Source organism: Nanorana parkeri, unplaced genomic scaffold (genome assembly GCF_000935625.1).
Source record: "Nanorana parkeri isolate BGI_ZX_2015 unplaced genomic scaffold, ASM93562v1 scaffold365, whole genome shotgun sequence".
In the NCBI taxonomy this organism is placed as follows: Eukaryota; Metazoa; Chordata; class Amphibia; order Anura; family Dicroglossidae; genus Nanorana; species Nanorana parkeri.
This window is the reverse complement of record NW_017306633.1, coordinates 1125575-1145393: the sequence shown is the minus strand read 5'-3', so window position 1 is coordinate 1145393 and position 19819 is coordinate 1125575. Positions and strand designations below refer to the sequence as shown.

The following is a 19819-nucleotide window of genomic DNA, read 5'->3' as shown; positions in this document are numbered from 1 at the left end:
CCGCACTCCTTACTGGTATGTCCCTTGCGGTGGGTACTGTGGTGCAGCTTCAGATTCAAGTAGTAAAGTATGTCACCAGCACAGCGTGGTTCAAGCTTCAAGCAGTGATCATTTTATTGATGCACACACATCTCGTCACATAGCCATGTGACAAGGTGTGTGCATCAATAAAATGTTCACTTCTAGAAGACTCAACCATGGTGAGCTGGTGACATACTTTACTACTAGAAATACAGGAGACCAGTCTCAGGGAAGCAGTACCTGACATTACTAGGACAGGAGTGGGGGCAGATTTCTTTGACAAGGTCAAGAATGGCAACTGGCGAGGGTTTAAACCCTTCACCATTCCACCCAACCTAAATGTAAAGCTTTGATTTGAGTTCTAACTTAAAACAATGCTAGGCTTCTATACTGTGGAAAGCCATGGTGAGTAAAAGAACGATTTCACATGGAGAAATGAGCACATGAATAAAGAACAACTAGTAATCGTATACATAATATGTTGTATTAAATGCATCATGTACTGGGGAAATATGTAAGCTGCCACTGCAGACCTCCCCCGTTGAAAAAACAAGTTCCCTGGCTACCATTTAATCTAATGCCTTCAGTATGTGTCACCTGACCTGGAACAATATGCAGATTAGAAGTACTGATGCCTGTTCGATGCATGTTTGTTCCAGGTTAGAATCAGAAATTACTTAAAAATCCAGACAAATTACTTTTTCAAAAGGATATGTCTGTGAAGGTTCTCATTCATCCAGGTCATGTTATATCTGTAAAAAAAGAAGTCAAGGCAACTGGACTTGCTGTATTTTTCTTGAAGACGTTTCACTAGTCATCCAACCAGCTTTCTCAATTCAGAATGACTTGAGCAAAAATTCTCTTGGAACTCCCAGAGAATTTTTCTACAAGTTAATGTGAATTGAGAAAGCTGGTTGGATGACTAGTGAAACGTCTTCAAGAAAAATACACAGCAAGTCCAGTTGCCTTGACTTCTTTTTTTACAGATATTTTTCAAAAGGAGTCAGCAATGGCAAACAGGTTTACTTCTACGTGCATTGGAAAGAGTCCTGAGGACACATACAGCACATCCTCCAACTTGCTGCTCTCAGGGCTTAGGCAATGAAGTCTAGTGGTCTGTTGAATCCTCCTTTTCGGTTCATGTATTGCCTGAAATCAAACAGAGGAAGAACATTAGGTTCAGTTACTTGCTAGGCGTGTCAGATCTGTGCTGACCATTCCATTCTCATAGCAGAAAATCTATACAATTCTATTTACTATGGAGGCTTTTTATTGTGATTATCTATACAAGTAAAAGACCTTGAAAATTAAAAAAAAGTTTTCCCTTGCAGTGGAGCTGTTCCCTCGCTGTAAGGGTCAATTGCTCAAAAAGGCCATTTTACTTACCCAATCACCCAGCAGTTGGTGGCCACCTCTTCTCCCCCTTCGCTCCGGCTGTCCCTCGGTGTCCACCACTTGTTAAACTATGTACATAACCTTAACAAGCAATACACGAGCTTAAAAACAAGTCCTGACCTTTCTAGCTGCTTTTAATGTGAAGTTATTCATTCTGAAATATTACAACAAATACCCCAGGGTCAGGTTCCAGTGGGTTTCTAACAGTTTAAGAGGGCCATGCATGCAGTTTTCCTTCATTCAGCCTGCAGGTGAAGATACCTCCATTCACGCTAAACAGTGGTGATGGAAGAATCTTCCACCAATCGGTGGCCCCCACTGTCAGAATACACAAACAATGACTTCAGCTGAAGGACTGACAATTTTCTACGTAGCTCCTTTGACAAACATTGGGTTGTAGAGCCACCCACAGGGGAAATTTAGGCTGATTCAGTAAGATTCGAGCAGTGTATGGCCAGCTTTATGCACACCTAACAGGGTTACTCACAAAAGGGTGAAGAGTTTGGGGAAGGCAGGAGAAGGGAACAATCTAGGACAACCTAGCTGAACTGGAAAGTGAGCTGAATTGGAGAACTGTTCCAGTTTAGCTATGTTGTCCTAGATTGTTCACTTCTCCTGCCTTCTCCAAACCCTTCACCCTTCTGTGAATAGCCCTGTATGTGTTTACATTGGAGAGCTGGCAAGATCTGCTCTTCAAATTAATTTCCCTCAATGGCTATAGATCCAGAGATGAATGAGGGCTTGTTTTAAAATGCTTTTACTGCTTGTTCAGAATATGTAAATACTTTAGTGTGCATGATCTGGGCACACCTTTTGACATATATACATTTTATGACTTAATGACATATACAGTATGTAAAGAATTCAGTCCGGATAGAATTAACCCAGCCCTCTGAAAGTTTCTTTGTCATTTACAGTTCTGCCCACATGACATTAAAGGAGGAGAACTATGAGGTGAGTGATTTTCACTCAACCTCATAGTTCGAGCCGACCTGTGACAATGACACTGTCACGCGTCGCGTCAATAGATCGGGAAGTGAGCGAACACATACAGTCGCTCCCTCACTTCTCGATCATGTCCCTGCAGAGAGCCGTGACTGTCAGTCACGGCTCCCTGCAGGGATTCCCCCCCCTCCGATCCTCCAGCGCTGACTGGCGGAACGGACCGGGGAGGGTACAGCTGGCTCTGCCTCTAGATAGGCAGAGCCAGCTGTCAATCACGCAGCTGGGTGGATCTCAACAGTAATGTCGGGATCCGTCTCGGCTGCAGTGGTCTGGTATACTGAGCTTTGGGTAACGGGAGGACGTTAGTTTGTGTCCTCCTGTGACCCTAAGGAGAACTATGGGGAAAAACACTTACCCATAGTTCTCCTTTAATTGAATAAAATTGGAATTACCTTAAGAAACGAGTATAACGCGATGAACATTCGGCAATAACATACACCGATCAGCCATAATAATATGACCACTGACAGGTGAAGTGAATAACATGGATCTCATTACAATGGCACCTGGAAGTGGATGGGATATATTAGGCAGCAAGTGAACATTTTCATTGAGATGTTGGAAGCAGAAAAAAAAATGGGCAAGCGTAAGGATTGAGCGAGTTTGACGAGGGCCAAATTGTAATGACTAGACGACCAGGTCAGATCAGCTCCAAAACTGCAGCTCTTGTGGGATGTTCCCAGTCTGCAGTGGTCAGGCACCAAAAGTGGTCCAAGTAAGGAAACCCGTTGAAGTGGTAACAGGGGCACGGGTGGCCAGGGCTCATTGATGCACATAGGGAGCAATGGCTGGCCCGTGTAGTCTGATCTAATAGAAGAGCTACTGGAGCTCAAATAGGGGTTTAGATTTGGAGTAAAACAGTAAATGTAAAATGACAGGATGTTGGATTTTCCACTGTTCCTTCATATGTGTGCTTTTCCTCATACGTGCCTGCTATGGTTGCCTAGAAACCATTATGTTATACTGAACACAGCCTCCGTCTAATAAATGTACACCTCCTACAGACAAATGCTGCCGTGTGCTTCATTAACCACTTGCTGACCGGGGTGTTTAGACCCCCTTCCTGGCCAGGCCATTTTTCAGTGTTCAGCGCCGCGTTACTTTGACTGACATTTATTCCGTCATGCAGCGCTGTACTGAAATGAATTTTATACCTTTTTTTGGGGACAGATAGAGCTTTCTTTTGGTGGTATTTATTCACCACTACAGGGTTTGTTTTTTTTTTACTGTATAATAAAAAAAGTACCGATAATTTTGAAAAAAAACCTGTTCTCCCTACATTAGGTTATAAAACATTTATTATTACACAATTTTTTGGTAAAATATTAAAGACGGGGTCATGTCGCGTAAATAGACACCAAACATGTCAAGCTTTAAAATTGCGTGCACCCGTTAAATCGCAAAATAACACCACACTCAAAATTGACCTTAGGCGACACTTTAAAAGCTTTTACCGCTCATTAGTTTAGTGTTATCAGTGATTGATGGCCCTAGAATTATTGCTCTCATTCCAACGTTTGCAGCGATATGTAACACGTGCGGTGCAATGGATGTAATCTGCGTTTTTGCACGCAAGTGGGCTTGACGCATGTTTGCGTGTGGTGGTGGGGGACTTTAAATTTTTTTGATTGCTTTGATATGCGACTTAATTTTTTTTGTAACAAATTTTTTTTCACTGAACTTTATTGTTATCACATAGGGAGCAAGCAAGCTCCCTATGTGATAGCCAATTTGCAGTGACAGGTCCTCTTTATGGAGACATCAGGGGTCTTAAGACCCCTAACGTCACCTAGGGACCCCCAGAGAAGCTGATGAAGCAGAGACCTGCTTCACCAGCTTCTCTCTGGTTTCTGTACCGGAGAGTGACACTGAAATGCAGGCAGTGATGTAATACACATGACTGCCTGCATTCAGAAGAGGAGTTCAAACGGAGCTTGTGTACTGAGCTCCGTTTGATCTCCGGCCCCAGAGCTGCTGTGCTGGTCCCGGGCTCACAGCGGGAACAATGGACCCCGGGATCGCCAGCAGCGGCGGAGGGGGGCCGCACACCCGACCGGATATTACAAGCGATCGGGCGTATCTACAGACGCCCGAACGCTTGTATGTAAACAGCCATCGCTGGCTGTTTACATTCAAAGCCGGTTTTCCCACTCGTGCGCGCCGCCTAGTGGCGGGCACGAGCGGAACGGGATAGGACGTCTAAAGAAGCCCACCCGCCCTCAAGAAGCCGCTGTCCGGCCGTTTAATTACAACAGATCTCTGCTTCATCAGCTTCTTTGGGGGTCCCTAGGTGACAGGCATCTTGGGGACCCCTTATGTCTCCATAAAGAGGACCTGTCATTGTTTTCTAGCTATCACATTGGGGGCTTTATAGCCCCCTATGTTATAGCAACCAAGTCTAAAAAACCTAAAAAGTTTAAAATAAAATGTTAAAAAAAATTAACCATAAAAAAAAAAAAAACCTAACAAAACCCACCCACACCAAAAAAAGTTTTAAGTCCCCAGCACGCAAATAAACGTAAATTACGCCACACATGTTACATACAGAGAGGGAGAGAAAACAGACAGAAGGGCAGAGAAATTAGCACTTTAGGACCATGGATAGATAGAAATAAGATGAAGGGATGAATGATAGCATGGATAGATAAAGAAGGATGGATGGATAGAGGTGAAGAGAACAGAGCTCCATGGGACCATGAGAAAGAAGATGAGATAACAACCTGATTCTCTATACAAGTCAACAGAATGAAAATGACTCCATTCAGCTGTCCAATTAGTTAGATGATTTGGCTCATCATAATAGATTAGGTTGTCATTTACAGAGTACATGGTTTCCAATCACATTGGCCCCTTTAACAGCAGTGCTAACAATCTATTGCCTCCAGCAGTTAAAAGCAAGCCCCCCCCCCCCAACCTCTTACTGTATAGCAGCACAGACCTTTCACCATATAATCTGACTAACATTAGCATGGAGCAGTTCGGAAGGTTACACTACATTTGGTTCTTTACCTGTATTTTCGTTTCTGTGACACATTTATGGCATATGCATTAACTGACCCATCAGTTTTCCTCCCCTGTAAGAGAGCAGAGTAATGAGAGCTATTATTATTATTATTATTATACAGGATTTATACAGCGCCAACAGTTTACGCAGCGCTTTACAATATAAGGAAGACATTACAATTCAAGACAAGATGGTAAGGAGGGCCCTGCCCCTGAGGGCTTATTAGAACATGGACTTATCTGCACAGGAAAGAGACATGATAAGCACAAGTAGCATGTAATGAACAATATAAAGCAAAAAGCGGCATTTAATTTTCTCTGCAGATCAGGAACCGGCCCTCTGGCTAATGCATCTCTAAAAGTTCCAGCACATCCTGCCACCCTTTAATGAATCTCGTACAGATGGAATTCATTGCGACTTTTTGCAGTTTTCTAGCTGCCATGAGAAACACCCAGTGATCCTGCCAGCCCCCCTTTGTCCCAAGTTGTTCAGACCACACCAAGAAAAGAAGCACATACAGTACATATTGATGTTTTCCTGCTTGGAGTTGCAGCATGCCATGCCGATGTAGTCTGTTTTGCAGCCACAGCCCCCACCAAGCCCTGCCTTGTTGGTTGTCAGCAGCTCCCAGCAGGAACCTTGCTGTCCAACTATAAACGCAGAGTTGCATGCGATATCATGAACAGACATGTGACTGCAAAGTAAAACTTAACATAAGCCTTATTCCCAACCCCCCCTCCAGTCCCTGCTGCTGAGATGGCATACTCCTGCCGCCCCTGTCAGCATAATGAGCAGCACACCTCACTTCACTGCATAGCCCCAGAGGCTGTGTAGCATCCTACTGCTAGCAATGGCACTTAGTTATTATTCAGCGTGGCCATGTGACGGCACTAAGCTATGATAATCTTTTATTGCTTCCAGGACACCATCCCGGAAGAAAGAAGGCTCAGAAGATATTCTCAATGTTCAGCATGGTCACGTGGCTGCATTGACCAATGACCGCTCGCTATTACTAGCATTATGATGCTACACAGCCTCTGGGGCTATGTAGTGAAATTTAGAATGCTGTGGCCTGTTAAAATCAGCTGACATGGGCAACGGGAGCACATCTCAGCAGCTAAGTGCAGAGAGTGTTATGAGTTCGTTCACCTTTTCCTCTGAAAAGGAACTAGCCCTTTAATAAAAAGGTTAAATAGGTTTATAAAAATATATATATATATGCCATTCTAGTAAATAAATAATAGACGTAGGGATGCACCGATACCAGTGCCGATACTTGGCATTTTCATGAGAACTATCAGGGTTGCAGCAGTTGCAGCTGGGACCTGGCTCTGGCGCTCCACCACTGTCCTGAAATTAATCCGTATTGTTTTAGAAAAACAGTCACATGACAATAAACAGAAATGTATCAGTACTTGTAAGTACTTGGGCAAGTATCAGTACTTATACTTGCAAAAATGGTATCGGTGCATCCCTTTATATATAAAAACAAAATCATACATTAAAACAGATGTGCATGGCCACTCGGTTTTGGGTCAGGATATTCAAACTAATTGGCTCTCTTTTTGTTACATATATCCCCATAAACCTTCAATACGCCCTCTTCCATTTGTCCACACCCGGCTTAACTAACCCTCAACAGGCTTTGGCACACTTTATTTTTCTAGTGGCCAAGTTGACGCTGGCAGGCAACTGGAAGAAGCAACAGCTTCCCTATATGGAATTTGTCCACAGATTAGACAACATCATGCTTAAAGAACGTCTGTCTAGCATCTTGGAGGATAAACATTGTAGGTTTCTCAGTATTTGGGAACCATGGCTCTTATCTCGTCATCCTGGGATGGACCCCATGAGTTATCGGGGAATTTGAATGCAGGACGGGAGACCAATTGGTTGTGGACCATGGGCCGAGGACATGCGGCCTCAGTTACTCATTGAGATGATTGGTGTTAGCAAACTATGGGACCCTGCCCCCCGCCCCCCCTAGTAGTATGGGTATACCTGGCACTACTATTCTTCTTAAGATCCTTCTACCCCCTCTTTTCATGCTATACTCTTAGGTGCCTTAACCCCATTCTCTGTTAATGGTTAACTGGTTCACTTATAGGGAATGCAGTCTTACTTACCTACACAGCTGCTACAACAACTGTTTTTCATGATACATGATTAAGACTAGGGATGCACCGATATATCGGGCGAAAATAGCATTTTTGGCATAATGCCGAAAGAGCCATGTTTCGGCCGATACATCGGCGCATCCCTGGTTTCTTTTCTCCACGCTGGGCGCTGCTCTGTGTTCCAGCGGGGAGAAAAGAAAGTGACAGCCGGCCGAGCGCTGCAGGACGAGAGCGCTGTGAGAGGCCGGCGTCTCTCCTCCCACACCGTTCAGCCGTCTATCACAGTCCAGCAGAGCAGTGTGTGGGCCAGCGCTGTCAGAGAGGAGAGCGAGCACAAACACTCAGTCATCAGTGATCGCTGAGTGTTTGTAGGTCGATCTGCAAAAATAGTTGCAACATTTTTGCAGATCGCACTGGACTGGAATGCATGCTCTTTGTGGTGTGAACCGGCCTTAAAATTGTGAAAGTAGGATGGTGTTGTGGAGAATGTCGGTATCGGTACTAGCAGAAAACAAATACAAATAAAATAAGTAGCTACATTCTATGTGATTTCATTGTTATTATAATGATTTACGGTAATGAAGCACTGAGAATCATTTTGTTTACCATGTATGTTATTTATAAAATTTCAATAAACATATTGAGACAGAAAACAGATGTACAAATCCCAGGAGCTCCGTATGCTTCTTACAAATGACAGCTGCCTCCTAACTTTTCAATTTTTCTCTAGTCTTGGAGCTGGAAAAGTATCTGTACTTGTACTGAGTACGGTACTTGGTATCGGTGCATCCCTAAATAGAAGCAATATTTCTTGTATTACATTGTACTTTTCTTGTAGTGCAGTGTAGGACCAAAAGGGAAAAAAAAAAATCAGCTAACTGAACATGAAACTTGATATTTTCACTGAAGGTAACCGTTGCATACTGAAAACCTCTACTGGTGGAAATTTGAAGGATTTGAAGGGTTACTAACCTTCAGGAGGCATAGATAAACTATGGTTAAGACAGAGTAATCATACACAGGAACAAAAATTCAAAGACATAGGGACATAAAAGACGTTTTATTGAAAGAAAAGGTTGTCGTGGGGAATTCTTAGTGTCTGCGCTATGTGGCATGCGGGTGCACAGTCCATAGACTTACCTTGTGTCTCTGCTCGTCTCCCGGCCAAGAATCCGAACTGCGCCCGCCCCAAGATGCTTTGCGGCCGCCCGACGGGAGCACGCAAAGAAAAAAAAAAGGTAAGTTTAAACTGCTGTTTTAGCAGTTTAAAAAAAAAAAAATGTTTGCCTATATCTACTGCTTGATAGCAGTAGATATAGGCAAAAAAACGGGAGGGTTTAGAACCCCTTTAAGTGCTCGTTTGTTTCTAGGGACAAAAAGAACAGAGATATACTGGCCCGAAGCTCCAAGCCAGTCATCTGTCACAATGCTCCCTCCAGCGTGTCTCCTCCTCCGCACATTGGAATCTTCCTCAACGCCCTCACATCTATACACAGTGTACAGACGTGATGATTTACGGGACCTTAGACCGCTGCAGAGGAGGGGGGAAAGACGCTGGGAGGACCAGTCTCACAACAATCCAGCTAGGAGCATCAGGTGAGTCTAACTTTTTTTTAACCTAGACACAAACGAGCACTTAAAGGATATCTATGAGGTGAGTGATTTCCACTCATCCTCATAGTTAGAGCTGAACTGTGACAAAGAAACTGTCACACGTCGGCTCTATCGATCGGGAAGTGAGCAGAAACATGCACGATCTGCTCACTTCTCAATCGTCTCTCTGCAGACATGAGTGACTGTCAGTCACAGCTGCCCGCAGGGATTCCCCCACACCCCTCTCCGATCCTCCAGAGGGGGCGGACACAGCTGGATCTGCCTCTAGATAAGCAGAGCCAGCTGTCACGCAATCAGCTGGGTGGATCGCGACAGTAATGTTGAGATCCTTCCCGGCTACGGCGCTCTCAGTATATCGCGGGCAATAGCCCGCGATATACTGAGCTTAGGGTGACGGGAGGACGCTAGTTTATGTCCTCCCGTGACCCTTAGGAGAACTATGGGGGAAAACACTGACCCCCCATAGCTCTCTTAACTCTTGCAGTGCCGAGGTAGCCCCACTGCAAGTGTTAAAGAAGAATGCCAGGATTTTTTTTTTTTTTATTAAACACAACATCTACAACTATAGGATAGGACTCCATCCATACCAAAGTGCAATTGTTGTATTGCATCAGAACCACAATACTAGAAATGTGTGCAGCAGAAAGGTAAGAAACCTCCACGTTACAACAAAGGAATAAAACTAATTGAAAATAAAGGATGACAATTCTCAATGGGAAAGAAAAGCTGCACCATTCAGAGAAGATCTGAGGAATTATGATTGCCATGTGGAAAAAAAGATAAAAAAAGTCACTGGATTACCTTAGAAGTTTCAAAAGAGCCAAAACCCATGAGCTTTATCATTTCTATCTCTTCTTCTGTTTTTCCCTCCAGATCCTCCGCTGCAGGTAACAAAAACAAAAAAAAAGACATAGTTGACAAATAAGGCAAATACCAGATCTGTAGTGTCAATGTATTACTTGTAAACTCTAAACCAGCGGTTCTCAACCTGTGGGTCGGGACCCCTTCGGGGGTCGAATGCCAGGGGTCGCCCGGGAGTCTCCTGCTATTAGTTAGCGGCTCCCGGCCGCCTGGGAGAGAAACACTTTCTCCCGAGCAGAGTAAACCTTATTTTGTCTTACATTGGTAGCCGCGTCATTCCTAAAATTTACCGTTGGGGGTCACCACAACTTTGCAAATGTTACCAAGGGGTCCCGGCCCTGGAAAGGTTGAGAACCACTGCTCTAAACCGAAGAAATTCTATTTAAAAAGGAGAACTATGAGGCAAGTGATTTCCTCATAGTTAGAGCTGACCTGCGACAATGAAACTGTCACACGTCGGCTCAATAGGTCGGGGAGTGAACAGATACCGTCGCTCGCTCACTTTCTGATCATCTGCCTGCAGAGAGCGGTGACTGTCAGTCATGGCTCCCTGCAGGGATTACCCGCTCCAATCCTCCAGCGCTGAGTGGAGGAATGGACGGGGGCTGGGGGCGGGTACAGCTGGCTTTGCCTCTAGATAGGCAGAGCCAGCTGTCACTCACTCAGCTGGGTGGATCTCGACAGCATTGTTGGGATCCGTCTCAGCTGCAGCGATCTCGGTATATAGTGAGCAATAGCCCGTTATATACTGAGCTTTGGCTTACGGGAGGATGTTAGAATATGTCCTCCCTTGACCCTTGAAAAAACTATGGGATAAAAGGTTACCACATAGTTCTCTTTTAAAGAATATTTGTCATCACAACGAACAGCAAAGGAGTCACTAAAAATAGGTGGCAAATGACACATTTTACTACTATAGGTTGTGTAAAATAAAAATAAATCTGAAAATATACTGTATATATCATTTGTATTTGTTAAACACACGCGCACACAATCTATTTAACACATGACAAAGGATTACTAGAGCACAATGGATTATTTGCAGCACGCAAAAGCCTTCTCTTTCAGACTCTCTGTCTCTTAATAAACGTTTGATGAGACATTTACAGCCTATTCACACCAGCTAGGTCCGCTGTGGTGCATTAACGCACATTGTTTTATGTCATCCAAGTTTGATGTGCTGCCTAACACAACAAACATTGTCCAAGCAAAATTTGAGCGCAACGCACAAAAGTGCATTGGGGTATGCTGCAGAGCACCACAATGCAGGTGTGTTAGGGTGCTATTTATCAGAATGAACGCCACCACATTGAGTCAACACACATACATTACAAGTCACTGTTCTGGCTCATTCACACGTGTGTTGTGTCCCCAAATTACATACACTCACCGGCCACTATATTAGGTACACCTTGCTAGTACCGGGTTGGACCCCATTTTGCCTTCAGAACTGCCTTCATTCCTCGTGGCGTAGATTCAACAAGGTGTTGGAAACATTCCTCAGAGATTTTGGTCCATATTGACATGATAGCATCACAGGCCCAAAGTGTGCCAAGAAAATATCCCCCACACCATCAGTCTGAACCGTTGATACAAGGCAGGATGGATCCATGCTTTCATGTTATTTACGCCAAATTCTGACCCAACCATCTAAAACGTCACAGCTGAAATCGAGACTCATCAGACCAGGCAACGTTTTTCCAATCTTCTATTGTCCGATTGCGGTGAGCATTTCCAATTTTTCAGCCAAATTGGGACATCTGCCTTGAATTTGTTAGATCTTCCCATTCACATCGCATTACTTATTCATTGCTGCTTAGTTTTGGTTTTTTTAAAGTGCTTTTTACGTTTAAAAACCCTACCTAGCCTACATAATGCTAAGGAGGGGACTGTGAGAAGTTATGTTTACTCTAATGAACTCTGTCTGTACTGTGCTGGCAGATTTAATTACTGGTTGCAAACTATATTTGAACGCCATCTGTCCTGTTAAGGGTTAAAAACTTGCATTGTACATTAATGAGAGGAAGCTCACCCTATCCTCACCCTGCTGAACTGCTCAGATAATATTTGCCTGGAGACGAGCGTTAAATTATCCTCTTTAAAAAAAATCCTCTTAGAAAACTCATTTTAGACACTGACCTGCTATCTGCCGTTCCTTAACCACTTTGGAGTCTTTACCTTCCTCCTTCAGCCTACCAGGTGAGAGAGAAGAAGAGGACCTGGGTCTGCGGGGAGACCTGAAAAACAAATCACTGTAATGAATATGGGTTTCTTATAGCAGACATATTTCCACAAAAGGGCTTCCCATAAACCAAACTAGGGATGCACCGATACCAATACTAGTAGCGATAGAGTATTTGGGCGAGTACTCGTACTCACCCAAATGCTCAGATGTCTAGCCCGATACTGCCTGTATCAGGAAGCCGGGCAGCGCTTCATTACACGCGGCCCGGTTTCCTGATTGGCCGGGAAGCGGCTCCATGCTCTCTCATCACTAGTGACGAGGTAGCATGGAGACGGCTTCCCGGCCAATCAAGAAGGCAGGCAGCGTGTAATGACTCGCTGCCCAGCTTCCTGATACCGGAAGCTCAAGTATCAGGCTAGGTGTTGGAGCATTTGGGCGAGTGTGCATACTCGCCCAAATACTTGGCATAGGCACCGCGCCCGGCTTCCATGATTGGCTGGCAAGACGGCTCCGGCTGGGTACCGGAGGAAGGCCACGTTCTGGCTGGAGAGGCCTCGGGGGTGACAGGCTGGACATGCCGAGGTGAGAGGGGACAGACTTTCTTGTTAATCGGGAAGCCGGGTGGCGAGTCTTTACACGCTGCCCGGCTTCCCGGCTTATCAGGAAGCCAGGTGGCGAGTCATTACATGCCACCTGGCTACCTGAATGGGACTTCCGTTACTCGGTAATTGGTATCGGCGAGTACCGGAAAAAAATTATCGGTAGTCAGTACCAAAATACTGGCATCGGTGCATCCCTAAACCATACAATAATTTCTAACACCTTCTTCCCAAAGACTAAAAAACACAAAACAGCACAGCTCACTCCGACATTCATCCTTATAATCCGCATTCAGTGCACGGATAACCCTCTTCCGGAGCAATTGTCTCAAACTGCAAAACCAGCACACGATGCTCTTCCAAGTGTGCAAAACAAACAAACGCTGGCGTGTTTCTGCCTTACACAGCCTTAGTTATAGCTGCAATGACTACGGCCCTGTTCACACCTAGGCCTTTTGTTGCGTGTATTTGTCAGCATTGAAACACTCAAGACAAGAAATCCCATTTATTTCTATAGACCCCGTAAACACTTAAGCGTAGAGTTGCACGTGAAACAAAACGCCTGTCGCTGGAAAAAGTACAAGGTGTTTTTTTGGGGCAGATCGGCGAGATTTGTCCCCATAGACTCAATAGGAAATGCTTGTAAACCGTTTTCCAATAACATCAATATGTCACAATCTGCTCACAAAATATATACACATATAAAAAAAAAAAAGTGCGCAATCTGCACTGAAACGCCGTTGCTTAGGTGTGAATGAAGCCTAAAGGTGCCATACACTGCAAGATTCTCGTACGAGAATCGCGGGAAATCCCGCGATCGTACGAGAATCGTGCAGTGTGAGTGAAGACGTTTCTACTGTACGGTTGCACGTCATTTGTCTAAGGAGCATGCTAGAAAACCAGCTGAAAATCACATGATTTTCGGCTGGTTTGAATGATGCTCGGGAGACAAATGCCGAACGGGCCGGTGTGCGCACGCGCACACTGCCCGTTCAGCATTGAGGTCATCGGAAGCCCGCCCCTCAGGGGGGCGGGCTTGCGATGATCGCAAGTACAATCTGCCTGTCCAAGATGGGCAGATAATACGTTTTTTTTATTACTTTAAAACCATCGCAAGACTAAGGTCTTGCGATGGTTGTAAAGTGTATGGCCACCTTTAGGCAGAGTAAGGAAGAAATGCGTCTCTGCTATGACTAAGGCCACATGAGGCAGAAACGCGTCAAGTTCTTTGTACAGATGCATGTGAAATAAAAATGTATTTTCTTCAGAAGAGCATCGTGTGCTGGTTGTGCAGTTTTTAAAATCTTTGTTCCCAAACCCACCATGCCAGTTCAGTTATTAGTACAGGTGATCGAAAGACTAAAATTGGTCCATACACGGGCTGCCTAATTGTTCAATATTTGCTTCTCAGATTCTAATACATCACTTCCTGGTCCTAGTATACTGAAAACATGAGACTGCCGAATGATAACAGACTAAGCCAAAGCTATGTGCAAATTCAAGATTAGCTGGTACGCTGACAACAGAACAATGAGGGCAAACAAACATTTGGCAAAAACTCAAATAGATAGGAAGGAAAATAAAAAATAGTGGCACCCCCACTTCAAGTGACACCAAACTCGGGAGTTAAATCTTAAACATACATTCACGTATCCCAACTATGAACAAAAATGTATCTTATTTGTGTATCACTCGGCTATAGATCCTCAAATCATCTCTGAATTGGTGCTGACACTGTCCTTCCTTCTGGAGGGTGGCTACTCTTGTTCCCCATGGTTCCATGGGAGTCACCGCTCCAAGCTCACTCCTGTGATGGACTACAATCTCAGGTTTAGTTTACTAATTTGTATTGAGATTGTAGTCCGTCACGTGAGTGAGCTTGGAGTGATGACTACTTTACAACACACATAGGGATCATGGGGAACAGAAGTAGCCACCCTCCAGAAGGAAGGACAGTGTCAGCACCAATTCAGAGATGATTTGAGGATCTACAGCTGAGTGATACACAAATAAGATATATTTATGTTAATAGTTGGGGTACTTGGATGCATTTTTAAGATTTAACTCCTGAGTTTAGTGTCACTTTCTGCATTCGTGTTTGAAGAACACTTTAGAAAAAAACATAACATAAGCTGTGCCAGCAAATGCTGCATCAAGAATTCCACACGAGCCTTTTATATATATCCATCACATTATATTAGTGACTGCCGAGACGTCTAAGTCTGTGTTTGTCATATTTTCTAAAGATACTCGTTTACCTCGAGCGACGTCTGTGTGGAGATCGTGAACGACTTCTTCGTCTCTCTCTGGACCTTGAGCGCTCTCGTCTCCTCCTCTCACGTTCCCTGGAGGCAGACCTGGAACGTCTTTGCTCTGAATACAAATAAAATTATATATAAAATATATACATGCACGCACGCACACACACACACACACACAACTTATCTATACATGTTTTTGCAAAAAGTGGAACACCCCTTTAGTATACTCTGTGGGTTCAAATAAGTTAACCCCGTAATAAATATCTCAGGTCAGGGCCATGTCTACCCCTCCCCCTCCTGTTCTCCAGGTTGCAGCAGCCCAATGATAAATGAGTTCCCCTAATTGTCTAGAGACTCAGTGCTAGAAAGTGATTGGAGCAGCGTCTCGCAGTAATGGCTGAAATCCGATGGAGATCTACACACCGACCACAGATCAGCTCGCCTGTGTATAGTGAACTGAACGGATGAGCCCAGTGCGGGGGAGAAATGGACCATAAACATCTCCGAACAACTATTTCCAGGAAGAATCCATCCCCAGATAGAGATCTCTCTCACCTCTCCGTCTCTCTGGTGACCTGCTCCGGCTCCGACCCATCTTCTCCTACGCACTCCGCCGGAAACACTCTACCAGGACTTTTCCAGGTGCTACCTCATCAGCCTTCCGGCCAGCAACACGTGACGGCAACAAACGTTCCGCCTAAAGCGCAGACTAGTCCTCCGCTTACTCTGGCATTCGTTTCGTATTGCCCTTCCGTGTTAACATTACGGAACACGTTGCAGCACAGTGATAAATACGATTTTTATTTTTCACAAACTAGGTACACAAACGTCTTTATTAGCTCATTGCCTCTGATCATAGACGAAGTACAGTTTTTGGTATTGTGGACGGGGAGGCCGAATCCTGACGCCTAGTGGACAGTGTGGGGCACAGCAGGCGCTCGATAAAATACATGCTGCGTGGATTATGGATATAATAAGGGAAAGTTATAACCTGTCAGTTTTTGTTTTTGCCACATGCATCCCCTTTGGGGAGATTTCCCTTTACTTCCTGTCCGCTAGCCTCAAGATGAAGTAGAGCAAATCCCTCCAAAGTGAGGGAAATCCCTGGTTGTCACCAGAACAAATGTCCCCATTGGGATATTTCCTTTCTGTTCCTGTTCAGGTGACAACATTTGGTATTTTTCTTTCACTTTGACTCTCAGAGATAACGGTCACCAGGATGAATAGAGAGGGTGATTCTCCATAATGAAAACACAGACAGCAATACAAACATGCCAGGGGTTGTAATCCCTCTCCACTCCATCCAAAACAAAATGGCTTTAGTTCTACTTTAACTATGAATTCTTTCTGATAACAGATGCTTGGCAATGGCTTTGAGATGTATATATAAAATACTTCACACCCTCTTTGATTTATTCTTTGGGTTCTATTTATAAAATAAATTCCATAGCTTATTTGTCCAGCAAAACTGCATGTACATGCGTTCTCTATGCGTCAACCAGCTGATGGGAGAATGGGGCAAAAATGAATGTTGTTAGTTTAAATGTACCTGGAAAGGTTCAATCATAAAGAGTGAATCAGGAAAATAGCGCATTATGGCCACTAGAGGGAGCTGAGAAACACACACATATATATACACTATATAACCAAAAATATTGGGACACTCTCCAAATCATTGACCTCCAAGCTCACTCCTGTGATGGACTACAAACTCAATACAAATGAATAAACTAAACATGAGATTGTAGTCCATCACAGGAGTGAGCTTGGAGGGGTGGCTACTTTACAACACACACACAGGGACCATGGGGTACAAAAGTAGCCAGCCTCCAGAAGGAAGGACAGTGTCAGCACCAATTCAGAGATGATTTGAGGATCTACAACCCAGTGATGCACAAATAAGATACATTATTGTTAATAGTTAAGGTACTTGAATGCATTTCTAAGGTTTAACTCCTGAGTTTAGTGTCACTTTAAATTGTGGGGACGAATGAAAGTAGTAGATTTATCTAACGCTGCAGCATCCACACATGGCACACCCATCATTGGAGGTCATTTATTAGTAAATAGCAAATGCAAAAAAATATTTTTGTTTCCTGGAGTTGTGCTATAGAATGTATGGTGAAATGTACATTGCAAAGCATTGCAGCACAATTACATAACACAATGCAACGCACATCTATAAATACTGCAACTAGTGTTTCTGTGTGTTTTCATTAGAAAGGAGCCCTAAGGTGGATGGGCACCATCTAGTGGCCATAATGCTGTATTTACCTGATATTTCATTCATCCTGGAAAGAAAACATGCTAATAACATTCATTTTTGCCTCAATTCGCACACAGCGAATGCACATGCAATTTCACAGGGCGATTGGGTTTGCAAATTGTTTATCAATACACCTAATATCGTTTTTTTCTTGTTTGATTCCCCTATCCACAATAAACAGTGTGGATCAAGGAATCCCCCTTGCCGGCAATTGTATTCTTGCTGCTGTCGAATTACTTGAACAGTGACTGCAGCTGACTGGTTTTCGTGCAATTTCACAACTGTGTCCTCTTGCTAGTAAAAGAAAAGAAAGAGTGCCATCTTTTGGCTGAAATTGCATGCCGGGTTTTTCTCAGGAGACAGGAGAGAAACTGTCACAGGATGCTAAGTGGTGCGGGAGGAGGAGAGCGATGTGAGCGGCCGGCATTTCTTCTCCCGCACCGCTCAGCCTGCTGTGACAGATCAGGAGAGCGGCAGTGTGGGGGCTGAGACAGCTTGCAATGCTGTCACAGGAGGCCGGCCAGTGTTCTATCAAAGTTTGTGACTACGTAGGAATGAGTGACAAGTGACATGGTCACACATTTTAACGTAATCCCGCCCAGTTTTACAGCGGAAGTCAAGCATTCCAACGCTTTGTCAGCTGTTCCTGGTCAGATCGACTCACTGCGCATGTACAGGAGAATCGATCTGTATTACCCCATCTGCCTGGAACAGCTCCATTCATCAGTGAGTCTGCAAGCCCCGGGAGGGGGGTATGTGCTGTCCATGAATTGGCGGGTCAGTCGGGGGTGCGGCGTTGCTGCCTTGCCTAGGGCAGCAGCAAAGGTAAATAAAATGTCCAATGTCACTCAAAATGTCACTTCTATCCGACTTTGTGAGTGCGGTGGAATGTGAGATCACACTCGGAGTCGGATAGAACTGACATTTGAGGATCGGTCAGCTGTTCCCTCAGTATAGAGGATTCCTGTTCATTTATAACAGGTGCTGCAGAAATTGTGTCCTCAATCTCTTTTCTATTTTAAAAGGGAAATATTAGGGGTCTGTTTAGACCAGTGGTTCTCAACTCGTGGGTCGCGACCCAAAAGTGGGTCGCGACACCCTCTGCAGTGGGTCGCGGCGTCATGTCTGAATAGACCGCCCTGAGACTGAATAGAGAGGGGGAATTTGTGGTTCAGCCTGTGGAACCTCATGTCAAACTGTCCCCTCTCTCCCGGCCTCCCCCGGGCTCTCAGATAAAGTGGTATGGCCCGGGGAGAGAGGGGACTATTTCCTCACTTTCGGGCCGGCGCAATAATATCAGGAGCCGCGGCTCCCGACAATTAAGTTATAGTTCCGGCCTGCACTGGAGAGTACAGCAGATATCAATCCGCCGCTGTATCTACTGTACTCTCCAGTCCAGATAGTTCAGTCGGCTGGAATCAGAGAAAGGTAGGCAGGCAGATAGGGAGATGTGCACTGTGGCAGGACAGGGGACACTGATGGATATTATGTATTCCAAGCCCACATAATATTCATCATGTATATCCATCACTGTCCCCTGTCATAATGTATGTTAATAAAATACACAATTAATGTTATTACACAGACTGGGCTCAGAATACATAATGTCCATCAGTGTCCCCTGTCATATTGTCCTCTGTCAGTGCAGAAGCTGGGGAGGGTATGGGGTGGGGGCATTAGCAGGGGGCTCCGCTGCAATTTTTTTACCTGCAGCAGAGCCTATACTAATGCACCCCTCCCCCAGCTTCTGCACTGACAGGGAACTTTATGACAGGGGACACCGATGGTCATTATGTATTCCAAGCCCACATAATATCCAATAGTGTCCCCTGTCGTAATGTCTCCTGTCAATGCAGAAGCTTCGGGGGGCATTAGCAGGGGCTTAGTAGAGAACCTGCCGTGGTGCCCCTGCTAATGCCCCCCCTTCCCCATACAGACACCCTCACCACCCCCTCCAGGTTCTGCATTGACAGGGGACATTAGGACAGAGTACATTGATGGACATTATGTATTCCGAGCCCACATAATGTCCATCAGTATCAGTGGCGTAACCAGAGTTATGGGCGCCCGGAGCAGACATTCCCCCTCCCCCATTATATAAACATCCACTGGGACCGTACCCCGCAACCGCCACACGTTTTTATTTTTATTTTTTTAAATGTTAAATTTTTATTCTTTATAAACTTTTATAAATATAAATATTTAATAAAAATAAATCAACAAATAAAATATAAAAAAATTAAAAAGTTTATAAAAAATAAATAAAAACAAAATATTTGTAAAAATGTGAAAAGGTTAGAATGTTTTTTTTTTCTGTTTCGGTTTCGGCCTGACATTTTTTTTGTTTTCGATTTTGTTTCGGTTTTAAAAATGTAATTTACTTAAAACTAAAAAAAAAAAAGACACGTCATAGTAGAACATGGTATTGTGAACTCAGTTTATTTGCAGGTACAGCCGTAAAGAGAGGCTACAGTGGATGAACAAAGCAAGA

The 19819-nt window shown here is 44.3% G+C and overlaps 1 protein-coding gene across 1 annotated transcript; it reads right to left on the bottom strand.

The window, feature by feature from the left end:
* Window positions 1-1013: 1013 nt before the first annotated feature.
* SNRNP27 (small nuclear ribonucleoprotein U4/U6.U5 subunit 27) lies at window positions 1014-15691 on the bottom strand. The gene is made up of 6 exons (XM_018558878.1): window positions 15618-15691; window positions 15060-15174; window positions 12157-12254; window positions 9958-10037; window positions 5431-5495; window positions 1014-1170 (listed from the first exon to the last, which is right to left on the bottom strand). The coding sequence occupies exons 1-6, from the start codon at window positions 15655-15657 to the stop codon at window positions 1116-1118; spliced, it is 453 nt and encodes a 150-aa protein (XP_018414380.1). The 5' UTR covers window positions 15658-15691; the 3' UTR covers window positions 1014-1115.
* Window positions 15692-19819: the final 4128 nt, after the last annotated feature.